Consider the following 13,579-nt stretch of genomic DNA (forward strand, 5'->3'; position numbering starts at 1 on the left):
GCTCACACCTTCATAAACCGCCAGAGGCCCCATCATACTAATTGTTTCATTCCTCCTGGACGCCTTGGCACCCAAGACTGTAAAATAAGGGCAAAGTTAAAAAGGTCAAATTAAAATCTGCAGCAGCACAGTTTCCTGAAAAAACGTCACGTTTTCCAAGACAGCAATACTGAAAAGATATATTGTACAGCGGTGCATAGCGTACGTTGATCGGAGTCTAATTTTATGATGGCTTCCTCTTGATAATGAATGTGGAACACATCCTGAGTATGACTCACAGCACAGTCTCTCTGTAAGATCACATCCAGGACTTCCTGCATTCAGCTGCACACATACTGAATATTTATAAGAGCGTAAAGCTCCTGTAATCACTTCTTTAAATAACTTGCTGAATACTAAAGAGAAACATAAACACAGGATTGTATGACTCATCCCATATTTTCTGTCACAACTAAAGTGATTAAAAAAAATGGATGGAAGTCTTATTTTCCTTTTTAGATACAACATGAGTATTTCATATCAAGATGCAGCCTGTGTGTCAAAGAATATATTCACGTCGGTCAAGTCATGAAGAAAATGACACTAGTATCAAGATAATAGTCATAAAATAAATAGTCAAAAATCCAAAATAGAGTCTGAATCAAATGTGGAATGATATGCAAAAAAAGATGTAAAAATAAACATGAATACAAAGACAGCAAAAGATGTCTGGGTCTGGGAGCACGAGCAGAGTTTAGGAGGTCGGGCGATCGTGGAAGCAGGAAACTCGCGCTGTGATACGTCAACCGTCTGTCACTCAAGCGGCAACGCTCATAATTATGCGTAATTTTAAGTCCGAATATATTTAAAACGAGTGAGTTGTAAAAAAAAATTCAATACCCCCGTACAATTGACACTAGAAGAGAACTTATCATTTGAGACCAGAATGGTTTTTTGGACCAGGCTGTAAATATGTTCATTTCTGCTGTGAAGAGTCTATGGGAAATGACTTGCTTCTGGAGCCAGCCCCCAGTGGTTGCAGCGTGAACTACAAGTTTTGACACTTCTGCATGGGCTTGAAGTCTGAGCCCCAGAGGTTGCCGCTTGTTTAGGCCATAACAACATGTGATACCACTTTATACCACTAGATGGGGTAGTGATAGTGCTCCCACTCCAAGAGTTTCACCTGCCCCAGCTTGAGGTCCACGTAGCAATCACAATTTTGCTGGAGTGTTAGCAATAGTAGATATAAATGCTCTGATGTCACATAGTAGTAGTGGGCCTAGTTTTTTTTATTCTAGATAGATGGCTGCATTTCATCCTGTCATTGAGAGTAAGTCAAACACACCAGCAGCCTGTGTGCCAATTCATTTTTTTTAACCATTTCAAACTCTTGTAGCTTTGTTGCCTCACCCTGGGTACCAGAGCAAACGTTTCCCTCCAGGAAAGAAAAAATTAGCAAAATGTCACACCTCCCCTCGCAGCTCTGTGGTGCCTGATAAAAGTCAGTGCCTTTAAGCACAGAGTTGGTGGTGTTACCAACTGAGCCACCACAGGGCAGGAAAGGCCCCCGAGGGGCTGGCATTTGGGAACCAAGTCAGTGCAGGGGAGCAGTAGCTCTATGGGGTACTTTAGCTTAGAAAGTGAGTAAAGCAAATCATAAATAGACAAATGATAGATTCCCGCTGAGCGCTGTCAGCCAGAAACAGCCTTTTGCGTGCAGTCAACATGTCAGAGAAAAAGCCACCGGGCAAACCATAAGAATTGTGTTACGACACAAGAAGCAGCTTTTATTGTTGTTTGTATTCTGCCAACACAGCAGTGAATACATGGCACCTTTTTTTCTTTTTTTAAAGCAGCTGATTTGGTCCAGAATTGATCTCCAGGTTTCTGCTTTTGCTCCTTTTAAAAAGACAAACAATGCAGCCATCTGGATATGGAGAGGAGGAGAAATCAGAATGCTGAGCATAAGTGATGCAAGCGCTGCCTTTTGTTTGGGCAGAGCTGATTACCAAGGTTACCAGGCAATACTCAACAGCAGTAGCTATCATAGCAGGATGAGCTCCATACGATTCATGATTCATGCAACACACATCTTTAAAGAGTTCTTATTCACTGCATGGACACGTTTCGCTCATCTGATTAAGGAAAATGATTATTTACTACACAGCATCTGCCATCAGTGGTGTTCAGATTCTCCACTGTGCGCCTGTTTTCACTCCTGTTGTCATTCTCACAAGGGCAAGATGCACATTCTAGGTCACTGATGTGTTCCAGCCTGATCTGCATGTGCAGACCTGCTCCCTGTTGATCCCCATGGCTCTGTATCGCCGTGTATAATTGGATACAAGGGGACCCAAACAGCCATCTGCTCTCTGAAGGATTTTTTTTTTACAGTTCACAAATATGAAAAGATGATTCGGTAGCAGTCTGATACTGATCTCAGGTGCATGACAAGTCTTTGGCATTCCAGTGGCAGGTCCAATCAGACCCGGGGGGTCCAGCGATGCAGACGGCATCAGCATTCAGCAGTGATGAGCCCCTGATGGCTGGTGAGGCTGAGCCCTTCAGGCTCTGTGCAGTCTCCCAAATCACTGACATCAGAGTCTGAAGTCTTAAGGTCAGCATCGAGCAGAGGCACATGCACCTACAGGTCCTGCCGTTAACTTCTGAGCAGCTCTCTTATGTCTTTTCCTGCTTCAAGTGGTCATACTGTCTTCGTCTCTGGATAGTTGATAGGTAAACGTCTGATCAGACCCAACAGTCTGATCGGGGCATCAGACCCAACAGTTAGAAAAAGGCTTATTTCTAAAGCTTTTCTAGTGTTTCTCAACCTGCACATGGGGCTGTATGTTGTGTCTGCTCAGGCCCTTTGGACCAATCAGAGCAGGCGAGGCAGAAAACATGCAGAAAATAAAATGGTGGAACACTGAACTCATATGTGATGAGCACAAACCAAGCACATGTTTCTGATGAATATTGTATAACTCCTGTCCCCTTCTGTGTGTTCTTTTGGTGTCTCCTCTCAGGCTGAAGATGAGGAAGAGGAGGACCAGCCTCTGAGCCTGTCCTGGCCTGAAACCTACCGCAAGCGCTTCACCTACCTCTTAATCATGCCCATTGTCCTCCCCCTGTGGCTAACGCTGCCTGATGTCAGGAAAACGGTGCGTGACACAGATTCCTGCCTTAAGCTGTATGTCAATACAAGTCACTGTGTGTGTTAAATTTACTCTCATCTTCTTCATCCTTTAGCCGTCAAAGAAGTTCTTCCCCCTTACCTTCCTGGGTGCAATCTGCTGGATTGCAGGATTCTCCTATCTCATGGTGTGGTGGGCTCACCAGGTACATATTAAGAGAATGTGATGAGGACAGCATTTAATAACATAATAATACCTTCGTATAAGCATAATCCAAGGCAAGATGCAACTGTCTGTTCTTACATTGACATTTATAATGAAACTGTTTCCACAATCCACCCACTCACAAATAATTACAGCTGTTCAAAACAAACAGACTGCCAGAGCCAGACGCTTTGTCACCTCCGTCAGCTGCTAAGCATCACCAGAAAATTAAAAATAGCTAGAACAAAAGATTAGGTTTTATTTACCCCATAGCTTACTCTTTTTTTTATTCTGTGCAGGTTGGAGAGACCATTGGGATTACAGAGGAGATTATGGGCCTGACTATATTAGCAGCTGGAACCTCCATCCCTGACCTCATCACCAGTGTTATTGTGGCACGCAAGGGGCTGGGTGATATGGCTGTATCCAGCTCTGTGGGCTCCAACATCTTTGACATCACGGTTGGGTATGTCGTGTTTACAGCTACATTAAAAACACATAGAGATATAATGATAGAATTATAGGAATGTGTGACAAGCTGAAAATATGTAAATAATATCACCATCAGTGGTGCAGTGTTACAGCAAGCCTTTACCTTGCTAATAAATCATAACTCCACTAAGGTCTTACATTGCTATATTTTATAATGCAGTAATCCTGTCTCAGTGTGGGGCCCAGAATAAAATGGCTTCCCATCTTCCCTTTGTGCTCGGTGTGTAATGAAAGCCTGAAGAACTGTCAGAAATAATAACGTTAAAGCTGGCAGTGAAAACCTGACAGAGTAATTATAGAGTGTGTGAGGAGAGTGGGCTGAAATATCAGATTTGCAGTTGAGACTTTTTTTAAATGCTTCATTACTGCAAACACTGTTAACTGATGGAAGTTATTGATACAGGTCAAACGCTGTTTGTGTGTGTTTGCAGACTGCCCTTCCCCTGGCTCCTCTGGTCCCTTTTCAGAGGCCTGAGTCCGGTTCAAGTCAGCTCCAACGGACTCTTCTGTGCCATCGTGCTCCTCTTCATCATGCTCCTCTTCGTCATCATCTCCATCGCCGCGTGCAAGTGGCGCATGAGCAAGCTGCTCGGCTTCATCATGTTCATGCTGTACTTCGTCTTCCTGGTGGTCAGCGTCATGCTGGAGGACAAGGTGATCAGCTGCCCAGTGACCATCTGAGAGGACCCTCCACCTCCACCACCACCACCACCCTTCTTCTTGTCTGCTGTCCCACCCGACCCTTGTGATCCTTTACTCCAGGAATAAACAAGAGAATAATATAAAAATATATACATGGAATCCTACTTATATTTTCAGTAAGCAGGGAGCGGTGGAGAGGGGTTGAACCAATAAGGGCGCATGACTTGTGCCCACTCTGAGTGGATTTTTATTCATTATTTGACTGGCAGGTGAGGAGGGGGTGGGGGTGGGCATGGGTGGGTGGTTATGCCAAATATAGAAGTATTATGCATGCCATTAGTTTCACTAGATGAGCTGGAATGGAGAGCGAATAGCTGTGGAGGTGTACTGTAAAAAAAAAAAACTGCTCACAACAAATGCAGTGAACACACAAAACAGACATTAAGACACCAGGAGTGAATTTACATGATGAAGAGGAGGTGATGAAGAAGAAGAGACTCTCCTGATGGATTTGCACCCGAGCAACAAGGAACACTCTCGCTAGCCAGACGAACTACGTCTTTATTTTATTTTTATTTTTATCGTCTGCGCTCAGTCTGGACAAGGACTTTAAGCTTCCTCTCTTCCCTGCCAGACGTATTTATCACCAGGGTTCTTTTTTTTTTTAATTTTTGCATTCTTTTTCATGAAATATTAGAGGGTAGCATTAGATATACCGTAGCAGTATTAGTTATTGTAGAGTCGTATCTTGACAATCTGCTCCTTTTTTTTTTTTTTTTGCCACACGTTCTGTTTGTACAGAACTTTCCATGCTTCACATGCACCCAAAAAATAAATAAATAAATAAAAGTGAAGATTAGCATCTGGATATATATACGCTAGCCTTCAATATCTTGGAGAGAGAAAAACAATAAAAAAAAAACAGCTTTAGGCTCCATAACTAAATAATACATTTGAAGAAGAAGCTAACAGTGTTTAAGCGTCATGGTTGATTTAGGGTTAGTCATAATGTGTGTAGTGCTTTGTTCACACTAGAACTGGGCTCAACTCACCGGCTAGTCAAGCTCCAAGCTCCTAACGTTAAAGGAGTTAACTGCATGTTACAAAAAAATAGAAAAAAATAAATAAATAAATAAAAAACATCACTTGGAGGTAAAATAGTACCAATCTACACCCAAATGTATACTTTTACAGACATGTTTCATCACTTCTTAATGCAAACCAGTGCTCAGTCTCTGTGTAGAAAGTGTCCACATGTATGGTCAAAGATATATATATCTATCAAACTTGTGCAATTTTTCTTTTCTAATCAAAGGTGCTTTTGTGTGCATGTGTGCAATCTGCATTTGGAGTCATCACACAACAACCATCCCTTAAAATTAATCTTAGAGGTTATACTACCAGTGTGTATAAGGTGTGTGTATGTATATATACACACACACATGCACATAGTGATCTGTGTTTTATACTGGGGAAAAAAAATCATAATCACAATCTCTCTTTTAGCTGCATAGAATGTGGAAATCACAGATTTAACAGCAATATACCGTGTGTCGTCGTTGAAAACCTGCACCCGCCATGCGTCCTCTGTCCTCCCCACTGTCCCCTCTCTCTCTCTCTCTCTCTCTCTCTCTGTGTCCACCATATAAAGTGGAATCTCCTGCAAATAACCCCCCCCCCTTCACCTCCTTTCCTATTAGAAGCTGGCCAGAAACACCTGCTTTACCTCAACAAAGCCTCTGTACAGCAGCTTAGTAGGAGTTATCTGTAAAATAATAGTAAATAGATTCTCTGAATGTGTGAGAAGAAAATAAAAAATGCATGCGAGGATTTTGGGCTGGTTACCCACACTGACTGTACAGTACAGCTGAGCTTCGACCAACTATAACCTTTATGCATCCATTCAGAGAGAAACACCAAGGACTCATTGGGTTTATTTTGTAAATATATTTTTTTTTCAAGAACCACATGGTTCACACATGTACTTTATTTTATTTTATTCTAACAGTGGATTGAAATAGACATTGATATATTGTATGCCAGTTGCCCTTCAGTATTATTGAACAACATGATTTGGAGAAGAGGGCTCTGAATACCACATTGCCTCCTGCATTAACCATTCTACCATGTTAGCCTGTTCAGCTATGTGCTGTGTGTGCTCATGTACATGACTTCAACATGACTCATTGTGAAATCCTCCTCTGCACATTTTGCCATTAAACTGTTCCCTCTGAGCGCCCACACATACCTCTCATTAATGTGATCACACCTCACCTCAACCTTCTTCTTCTCACACCTTCCTTCAAAGAATAGTTTGACATTTTGGGATTGTCGCTTTTCTTGCTGAGAGTTAGATGAGAAATTAAATGATGATGAGAAAACTCTATTTTCAAGCCTTTATGCTAAAGGACATTAGCTTAGCATGACTTGCTTGCTTGCCTCTCTGCAAATGTTTGACTTAGGCTATAGTTTTGCCATGTGTACCATCTGTTGGGAAAGACAACAAAAGCCAAGCTAGCAACATTTTGCTAAGCTAACTAACTATTCCTAGATTCTTTCATAAAAAGTCAGTTTGCAAAAAAACCATTGAACTCTGTATTATAAAGTATATGTAAATTTACTACTTATGGCTAAAAACCTGCATAGAGCATCTCAATGCTAGCAATTTATTAGCATTATATTGACCTTCTTGAACAGGTTCGGGAATCAGAGGTGGTGGCGGCCATTTTGTTTTTGTTAAAAAAAACCTAAAAGCATAAGTGGCTTTTAATGATGTCATCATAGCCAAATATTTGTACGACTGCTTCATGCTAGCTGCACATTAGCATGACTTTTAGCTTTTCTGAGGTGTCGGCAGCCATGTTGGTTTTGGTAGTCAAACATCATCAGTTGTAAAAAAGGGGCGGGACTTCACCTCTATACAGGTGACGCCATATCCCAACATGTCAAACTATATCTGTGTCATGTTAAGAGCTGCGGTCACAACACTTCCAGTGCTTAAACCCCTCATGTCAACATAACTCATCTCAAGTTCATGTGTTATTTTGAGTGAGAGCCTGAATGATGACAGAAAATTGAAAAAAGAAAAAAACATATATATGTATATATATACATATATACATATATATAAAAATCTATATATCAAAAGCGGTTTAGCATGTGAGCTTGGCATTGATAGTGGTTTACCAGGGCAAGTGACCGTTGAAAGTTGACCACTGATGAACATTCTTGCACTGTAAATGTTTTATTTTCTTGGTGTTGATGTAAGATTTATTTAAGGTGTACATATATACAGATACAAATTAACCATATAATCTATATGTGTACAAGAAATATGTCTCTTTATGTAAAAACACAAAGTATATAATAAAAACAAATAAAGATGCTAATTCAAATATGCAACAGTATGTTCGTTCGTTTGTTTGTTTACATGTACGTACAAGCAAACATGAAGGAAAAACTAGTAGTTTGTAGGGTAGAAATAAAGAATGGATTTTTTTCTTCTTGAGACCAGCATGCCTATGACATCACAGCTTCCTGGGAACCCTTATTCTCACACAGAACCCGTATGTCGCAGGATGCACACCTGCACACTTCATAGTGCAAAAGTTATCTGACCCAGTCACCGTGTATCAAAACATCTTCCAAAGTTTGTTTTGTCATGGCAACAATGTGGAGTCTGGCGCACTCTGGTGTCCAAACGCTGACATGTCAGTGTGAGTCACAGCAAAGAGTGATGCAATCGTCGCCCTGACTGTCCACCCACATACAACTGTCCTCCAGCAGTTTCAATGGGCTTCAACCGAACAACGCTTCTTTTTTTGTCTTTCATTAGAACTATGTCTCATAGATTTCCAAAGATTTCTAGTTCTATTTACACAAATCACCCCCTCACCTTCCACTTCACTCTAACAGGACGTAGACACACCCTCATCACCATGTTGTAGGATTTTGTTTTTATGTAGAATCTAAGATCATCTATATATATATATATATATAAATATATATATATATATATATATATATATATATATATATATATATATATATATATATATATATATATATATATATATATATATACATAAAATACATAAAATATATAAATCATGACTTGATAAGACATGCATCACATTTCACCATGTGATCTTAATAATGCTGCTCTTTAGACGTGGTAGAAGGGGTCTCTCCTGTTTGGGACTTTCCCAGCTCTTCAACATGAAGACTTATCATCTTACCGTCTGATGGTCTTTCCTCAGAACCATGTTTCATTCTTCCAGACAGTCCCAGATGTTTTCAGAGTAATCTGTATGACTGGCTCCCTGCACCTTTCACTGGAAACCGTTACTGCACGTCTCCATCTACTGCAGCAAGCACCAGTCACGCACCCTCAGTGTATCAGCTGGCTGTGGCTGCTAACATATCACTGCTCCTGTCCTGACCATGTCAAAGACCAAACTCTGGACAGCTTCCTCATTTTCTCACTTTCCGGATTATACACGAAACCAGTGGGCCATGATGTCAGGGGTAAGTCTGATGGAGTTGTGTTTTAGCTGGAGGTTCCAAGTGGTTGCATGATGTTAATCCAAAAAAATAAATACATAAATGATGGAGCAAAAAGCAGCAGGTCTGCGTTTGTGCCTGTGTTATAATTCAGTTATGCTGTCATTGTAATGCTGTCTACATTCAGACGTTCCTCAGGGGTCAGCGGGGTTGTTGTGTGCTGTCGTTTTCACAAGAATCTCTGTTGTAGTTCCGGTTTATTCAGTGGTGCAGTTTTTGAAGTGCTGAGTGGCAGATGAACGTTTGCTTTCGGTTCTTCTGTAGTCGTTTCCCACAGCCTCATGAATGATTTATTATAAACAGGTACATTACATCTGCAGCACAGCATGTTGATGCGTGTGGAATATTAGCTTCATGGCATCTATTACTACAACTGCTGATCACAGATTGTTCATTTTTGTTTAAGTAGCACTTTGAATGCAGCGACTGATTGTCCTAATCTGGCCGAATGTGACCTTTTGATCTTGGTTGTAGGGTTTTTATTTTAGTACATACTAGGACCACCTTTAAATCTATTTTCTATTTTACTTTACCGTCTTTCAGACAAAAAATGACCAAAAATACCCCTAATCAACCCCAATGACTGTCCATCTTTATCCTCTATAGAATACCACTGTTTTGTTTACTAAACGATACAAACTAACAAACTAATAAATAAAAAGTGCCAGATTACGCAGATATTTTTAATTACCAAAGTCAATCTCTCTTAACACACCATAATTTATTTATTTACGTATTTATTTATTCATGTATTTTATGTAGTTTAATGTATTTTACATCTAGATATTATTTAAGATTTTGAATCTAGCTTTCATCTAGATTCAACAGTATTTTTGATTATCATTTATTTAATACTCTGTGGCTCAAGCACCTATCTTCAGTGTAACCTGTTGTTTTGATCCAGGTGGCCTAAAAATGAATAAAATAAAATAAAATAAAATAATTTTTAACAATATTCTACTGCTACATTGTTTTTTTACGCACACATTTACATTATTAGGTAACAACCAAAAATTAAAATGATAAACAAACAAACTGGACTACTTATTTTATTTTATTTTATTTTATTTTATTTTATTTTATTTTATTTTATTTTATTTTATTTTATTTTATTTTATTTTATTTTATATACGGACTGATTTTTAGTCCATCAAATTCCAGGAGCACTTTGAAGCTTTAAAAGCAGCACGCTGGGAGCTCCTTTTCCTCAAACATGATGGCTGCTGTCCTGTGGTCAGACCCTAAAGTCAACCAGTCACTGATGATGGAAAATTTGACCTTACCTCATACCCGACCTCTCTCAGATCAAAAATACAGAGATGACTCCTGCTATCACTGCTGACTGTTCATTTCCACAGCTGCATGGTTAAAGCTGCCTGGTCATTCATTCCTAAAATGCCCCCTCTGGGATCAATAAAATATATCTCTATCTGTCTGCAGTCATTGCTAAATATTATTTATTATTTGCTGCTGATGAATCTGTAAATGCAGAAGAAGCAGATCAAGATTCCTTGTAAGAGTGAGTCAGAGGCAGCACTGCAGTCAGAGGGGGTTTGAATCCCCTCCTCCAGCTCACTTTGCCGAGCTGTTAATGAACTCCACATGGCTCTGAGGGCAAAGTTAGCAGCAGCGAGGGTGGCTTGTTCAGCAAGTCAGCTTACTATCGGGCAGACTTTGCTCAGTGACTTCATCCGCTCTCTGTCACAGGGTGTGCTTGTGCTTGACTCAGCGAAACGTGTCTCAGAGGAGGCTGCAGGCTAAATCCTGCACACTCACTCCATCCTGCTCCAGCCGGGCTGCAGAGAGAGAGAGAGAGTCAAAATATCTCAGACACACAAGTCATCACCCAAACTGCCCCCTATTTTCTATTTTTTTATTTAGTTTGTTTGAAGGGAGGCCTGAGTGGACATGAGTCACAGCAGAGTCTGCTCTCATCCGAACTGCTGCACATGTGGCAGCAGTGATTCAGTTCCAGGAGCGTCTGAGGAGAAAGGCCTCGGTTAACAACAAGAGAGAAGAAGACGGCGGATAATGATACCCCTGCAAGTGGCATTGATATGTCACGATGAGATTGTAAACCGAGTCCGAAAAAAGAGGAAGAAAACACCAAATGAGCCAACAAAGCAGCATCTCTGAACATTGTAATATTTTTAAATAGATGCTGGAGTTTAGCAGCACTATCTTTGCTGCTAATGCTAACATGGCTAATGCCAAACATGCATTAATACACACTTGGTCCTGCAGTCAAAGTGTGTGTGTGTGTGTGTGTGTGTGTGTGAGAGAGAGAGAGTGTGTGATTTCTGTTGTGATCACTGATCCCCCTGGGTCTTTGGACTAGACCCTGACCCCCAGGTCACACCCCAGATGAACACCTTGCATCGCATTGCTGCACCACTGGTGTGTGTGTGAATGTGTGTCAGCTGTTTGTGTAGTAGCTGAAAATAATTCATTTAACACATTAAATCCTCTGACCTTTGCACCTGAATACACAGAGGATTCCTGTGTGTCTTGTGATTTATAAAGGGTTAATAAGTCCATGATGAGTGCTTCTACGGGCTTTTCTAATCACTATGATGTCCGTTTGATCCCTGTGTGTATGATTCTTTAGGGTGACAGTGACAGTCCGCAGAGCTTGTGTGTGTTAAAAAGTCACATTAATGGCCTCAACACTTCGTCATTACAGGTGTCTGAGGTCAGAACACACGTCAGTTCCGTCATTCCTGTCAATCTGCCTAATTATGACACTTTCCACACAACAGGTTTCCTTCAGTTAATGCCCTTTGTTTTGTTTACATCTGGTTACTATGATAAACATATACACACAGCGTACGTAATGGAGACATGAACTCCAGCAGGTCCTGTAAGTGTCTTTTTAACCTATTTGTTCTGTGGGAGTTGTCAGGCGCGGCCACTTAGGAAGTGAGTCACTGACGCCAAATGTGCCAACGTCAAGTTACACATGGTCAAATTGATGAAAGGAGAAAGAATGCTGTCTTTGACATCACTGTGATCAATAAAATAAGTGAATGTAAAATCCTGCATGAGTCATGTATCTTCATGAACACACCACAAATACACCAATTTAAATTAAAACGTGTAGTGCTCAGCTATAGCTGTAGGTGTTACGAAGTATGAGTCTTCCTGAGAGTCATTTGGGAAAATTCAGAGGTTGTGAGATCATGAATGAGTAGGAAAAAGGAAAAAAAATAAGTTCTGACTCACAATTTTATACTATTTTAATTTGATGTGAAGCACAGGATGAGTGAGGTGGTGTAAAAAGTCAGACATGTGGGGCCACAGTTAGAGTTTGGGATGAATAAGATTAAGATTAAGATTAAGATTAACTTTATTAATCCCCGTGGGGAAATTGAGCTGTAGTAGCAGCATTTTAAAAGGATAAATACAATAAACACAAGCAAAAACTCTGATATACACTTACACGCACATGACAGCAACAAAGAAAGAATATTACACACACATTAAATACTTTAATTCTATTCTATCAAGAAAAGAAAAGAAAAGAAAAGAAAAGAAAAGAAAAGAAAAGAAAAGAAAAGAAAAGAAAAGAAAAGAAAATAGGGGTCTGGTCCTGGAGGAAATGATGCTGGTCTAGACGCTTTTGAATCACCCTGTGATTCACTAATGAAGCAGATTCTGTTTATTTCTTGTGTAGATCAGCAGATTAGATGTGTTTTCAGCGTATTGTCATGTTCCTCATAGTTGAATGATTTTACTGTGGAATTACTCTGGGAGTTATTATTAGTGTTTCGTGGGGGTTTCCTTGGTCCTGACAGACTTGGGTGGACTTGTTCACGGGCAATGGGATTCCTCGTCAGCGCCCAAAGGTGCCGGAAACCATACCAGGGCTGCCCCTACCATGCACCTTCCTCCTCCTCCTCCTCCTTCTCCTCCTCCTCACACACACAAAAACACACCTTCTGAGCTGCGACAGTCGTCCACTGACACGGCCTGCCACGGCACAGCAGTGGGCGGAGGACGGCAAACATTATCTCTTCCAGCGCTCAGTCTGTATGTTTCACTCCGCGGGAGTGGCAGTGAGGGACACACACACGTGGGTTTCCAGCACAGCGAAGAGACGTGGACGTGGGGATCCGGGTTTCACGCGCAGCAACAGGTAGATGTGATGGTGAGCAGCAGGAAGGCGAAAGGGCCTGATTTATTAATGACTGCTTCCTGAATTGTGTGTTTTCATCTCTTTTATGTCACTTTGTGACCTCATGATTACATCATGGCAGCATCTTCAGATCGGCGTGGATCTCGTCACTCCTCTTCTGTCTGTGTGATCGTGGGTCCAGAAGAGAAGGCAAGATGTTGGCATAGCTGTTGTGTTGAAAACCCTGCTATGCCATCAAATTGCCATCTTTCTCTCCCGTTTGCAGCCAGAAAGGCCTGAGGGCTGTTCGCGTGTACCGCTCCTTCCACTCAGCGTGTGCAGTGTGGATTTGGTCTTCGCTTTCTGTTACGGTTTTCAGGATTATATCTGGATTATATCTCAAAAGTAATATTTAATTGATCATTCTAAAGAGCTGGATTCACTAGTT

The 13,579-nt window shown here is 40.9% G+C and overlaps 1 protein-coding gene across 6 annotated transcripts in view; it reads left to right on the forward strand.

Moving 5' to 3' along the window:
- LOC114450753 (solute carrier family 24 member 2) overlaps positions 1-4,649 on the forward strand; it is a 39,494-nt gene extending 34,845 nt beyond the window's left edge. For all 6 annotated transcript variants that reach the window (XM_028429102.1, XM_028429101.1, XM_028429104.1 and 3 more), the window contains 4 exons: positions 3,009-3,143; positions 3,232-3,321; positions 3,620-3,786; positions 4,244-4,649. In XM_028429102.1, the coding sequence (XP_028284903.1) occupies positions 3,009-3,143; positions 3,232-3,321; positions 3,620-3,786; positions 4,244-4,493 (642 nt within the window). In that variant the 3' untranslated portion in view covers positions 4,494-4,649. The remainder of the gene's footprint in view (positions 1-3,008; positions 3,144-3,231; positions 3,322-3,619; positions 3,787-4,243) is intronic.
- Positions 4,650-13,579: the final 8,930 nt, after the last annotated feature.

This window comes from Parambassis ranga, chromosome 18 (assembly GCF_900634625.1).
Source record: "Parambassis ranga chromosome 18, fParRan2.1, whole genome shotgun sequence".
Classification (NCBI taxonomy): domain Eukaryota; kingdom Metazoa; phylum Chordata; class Actinopteri; family Ambassidae; genus Parambassis; species Parambassis ranga.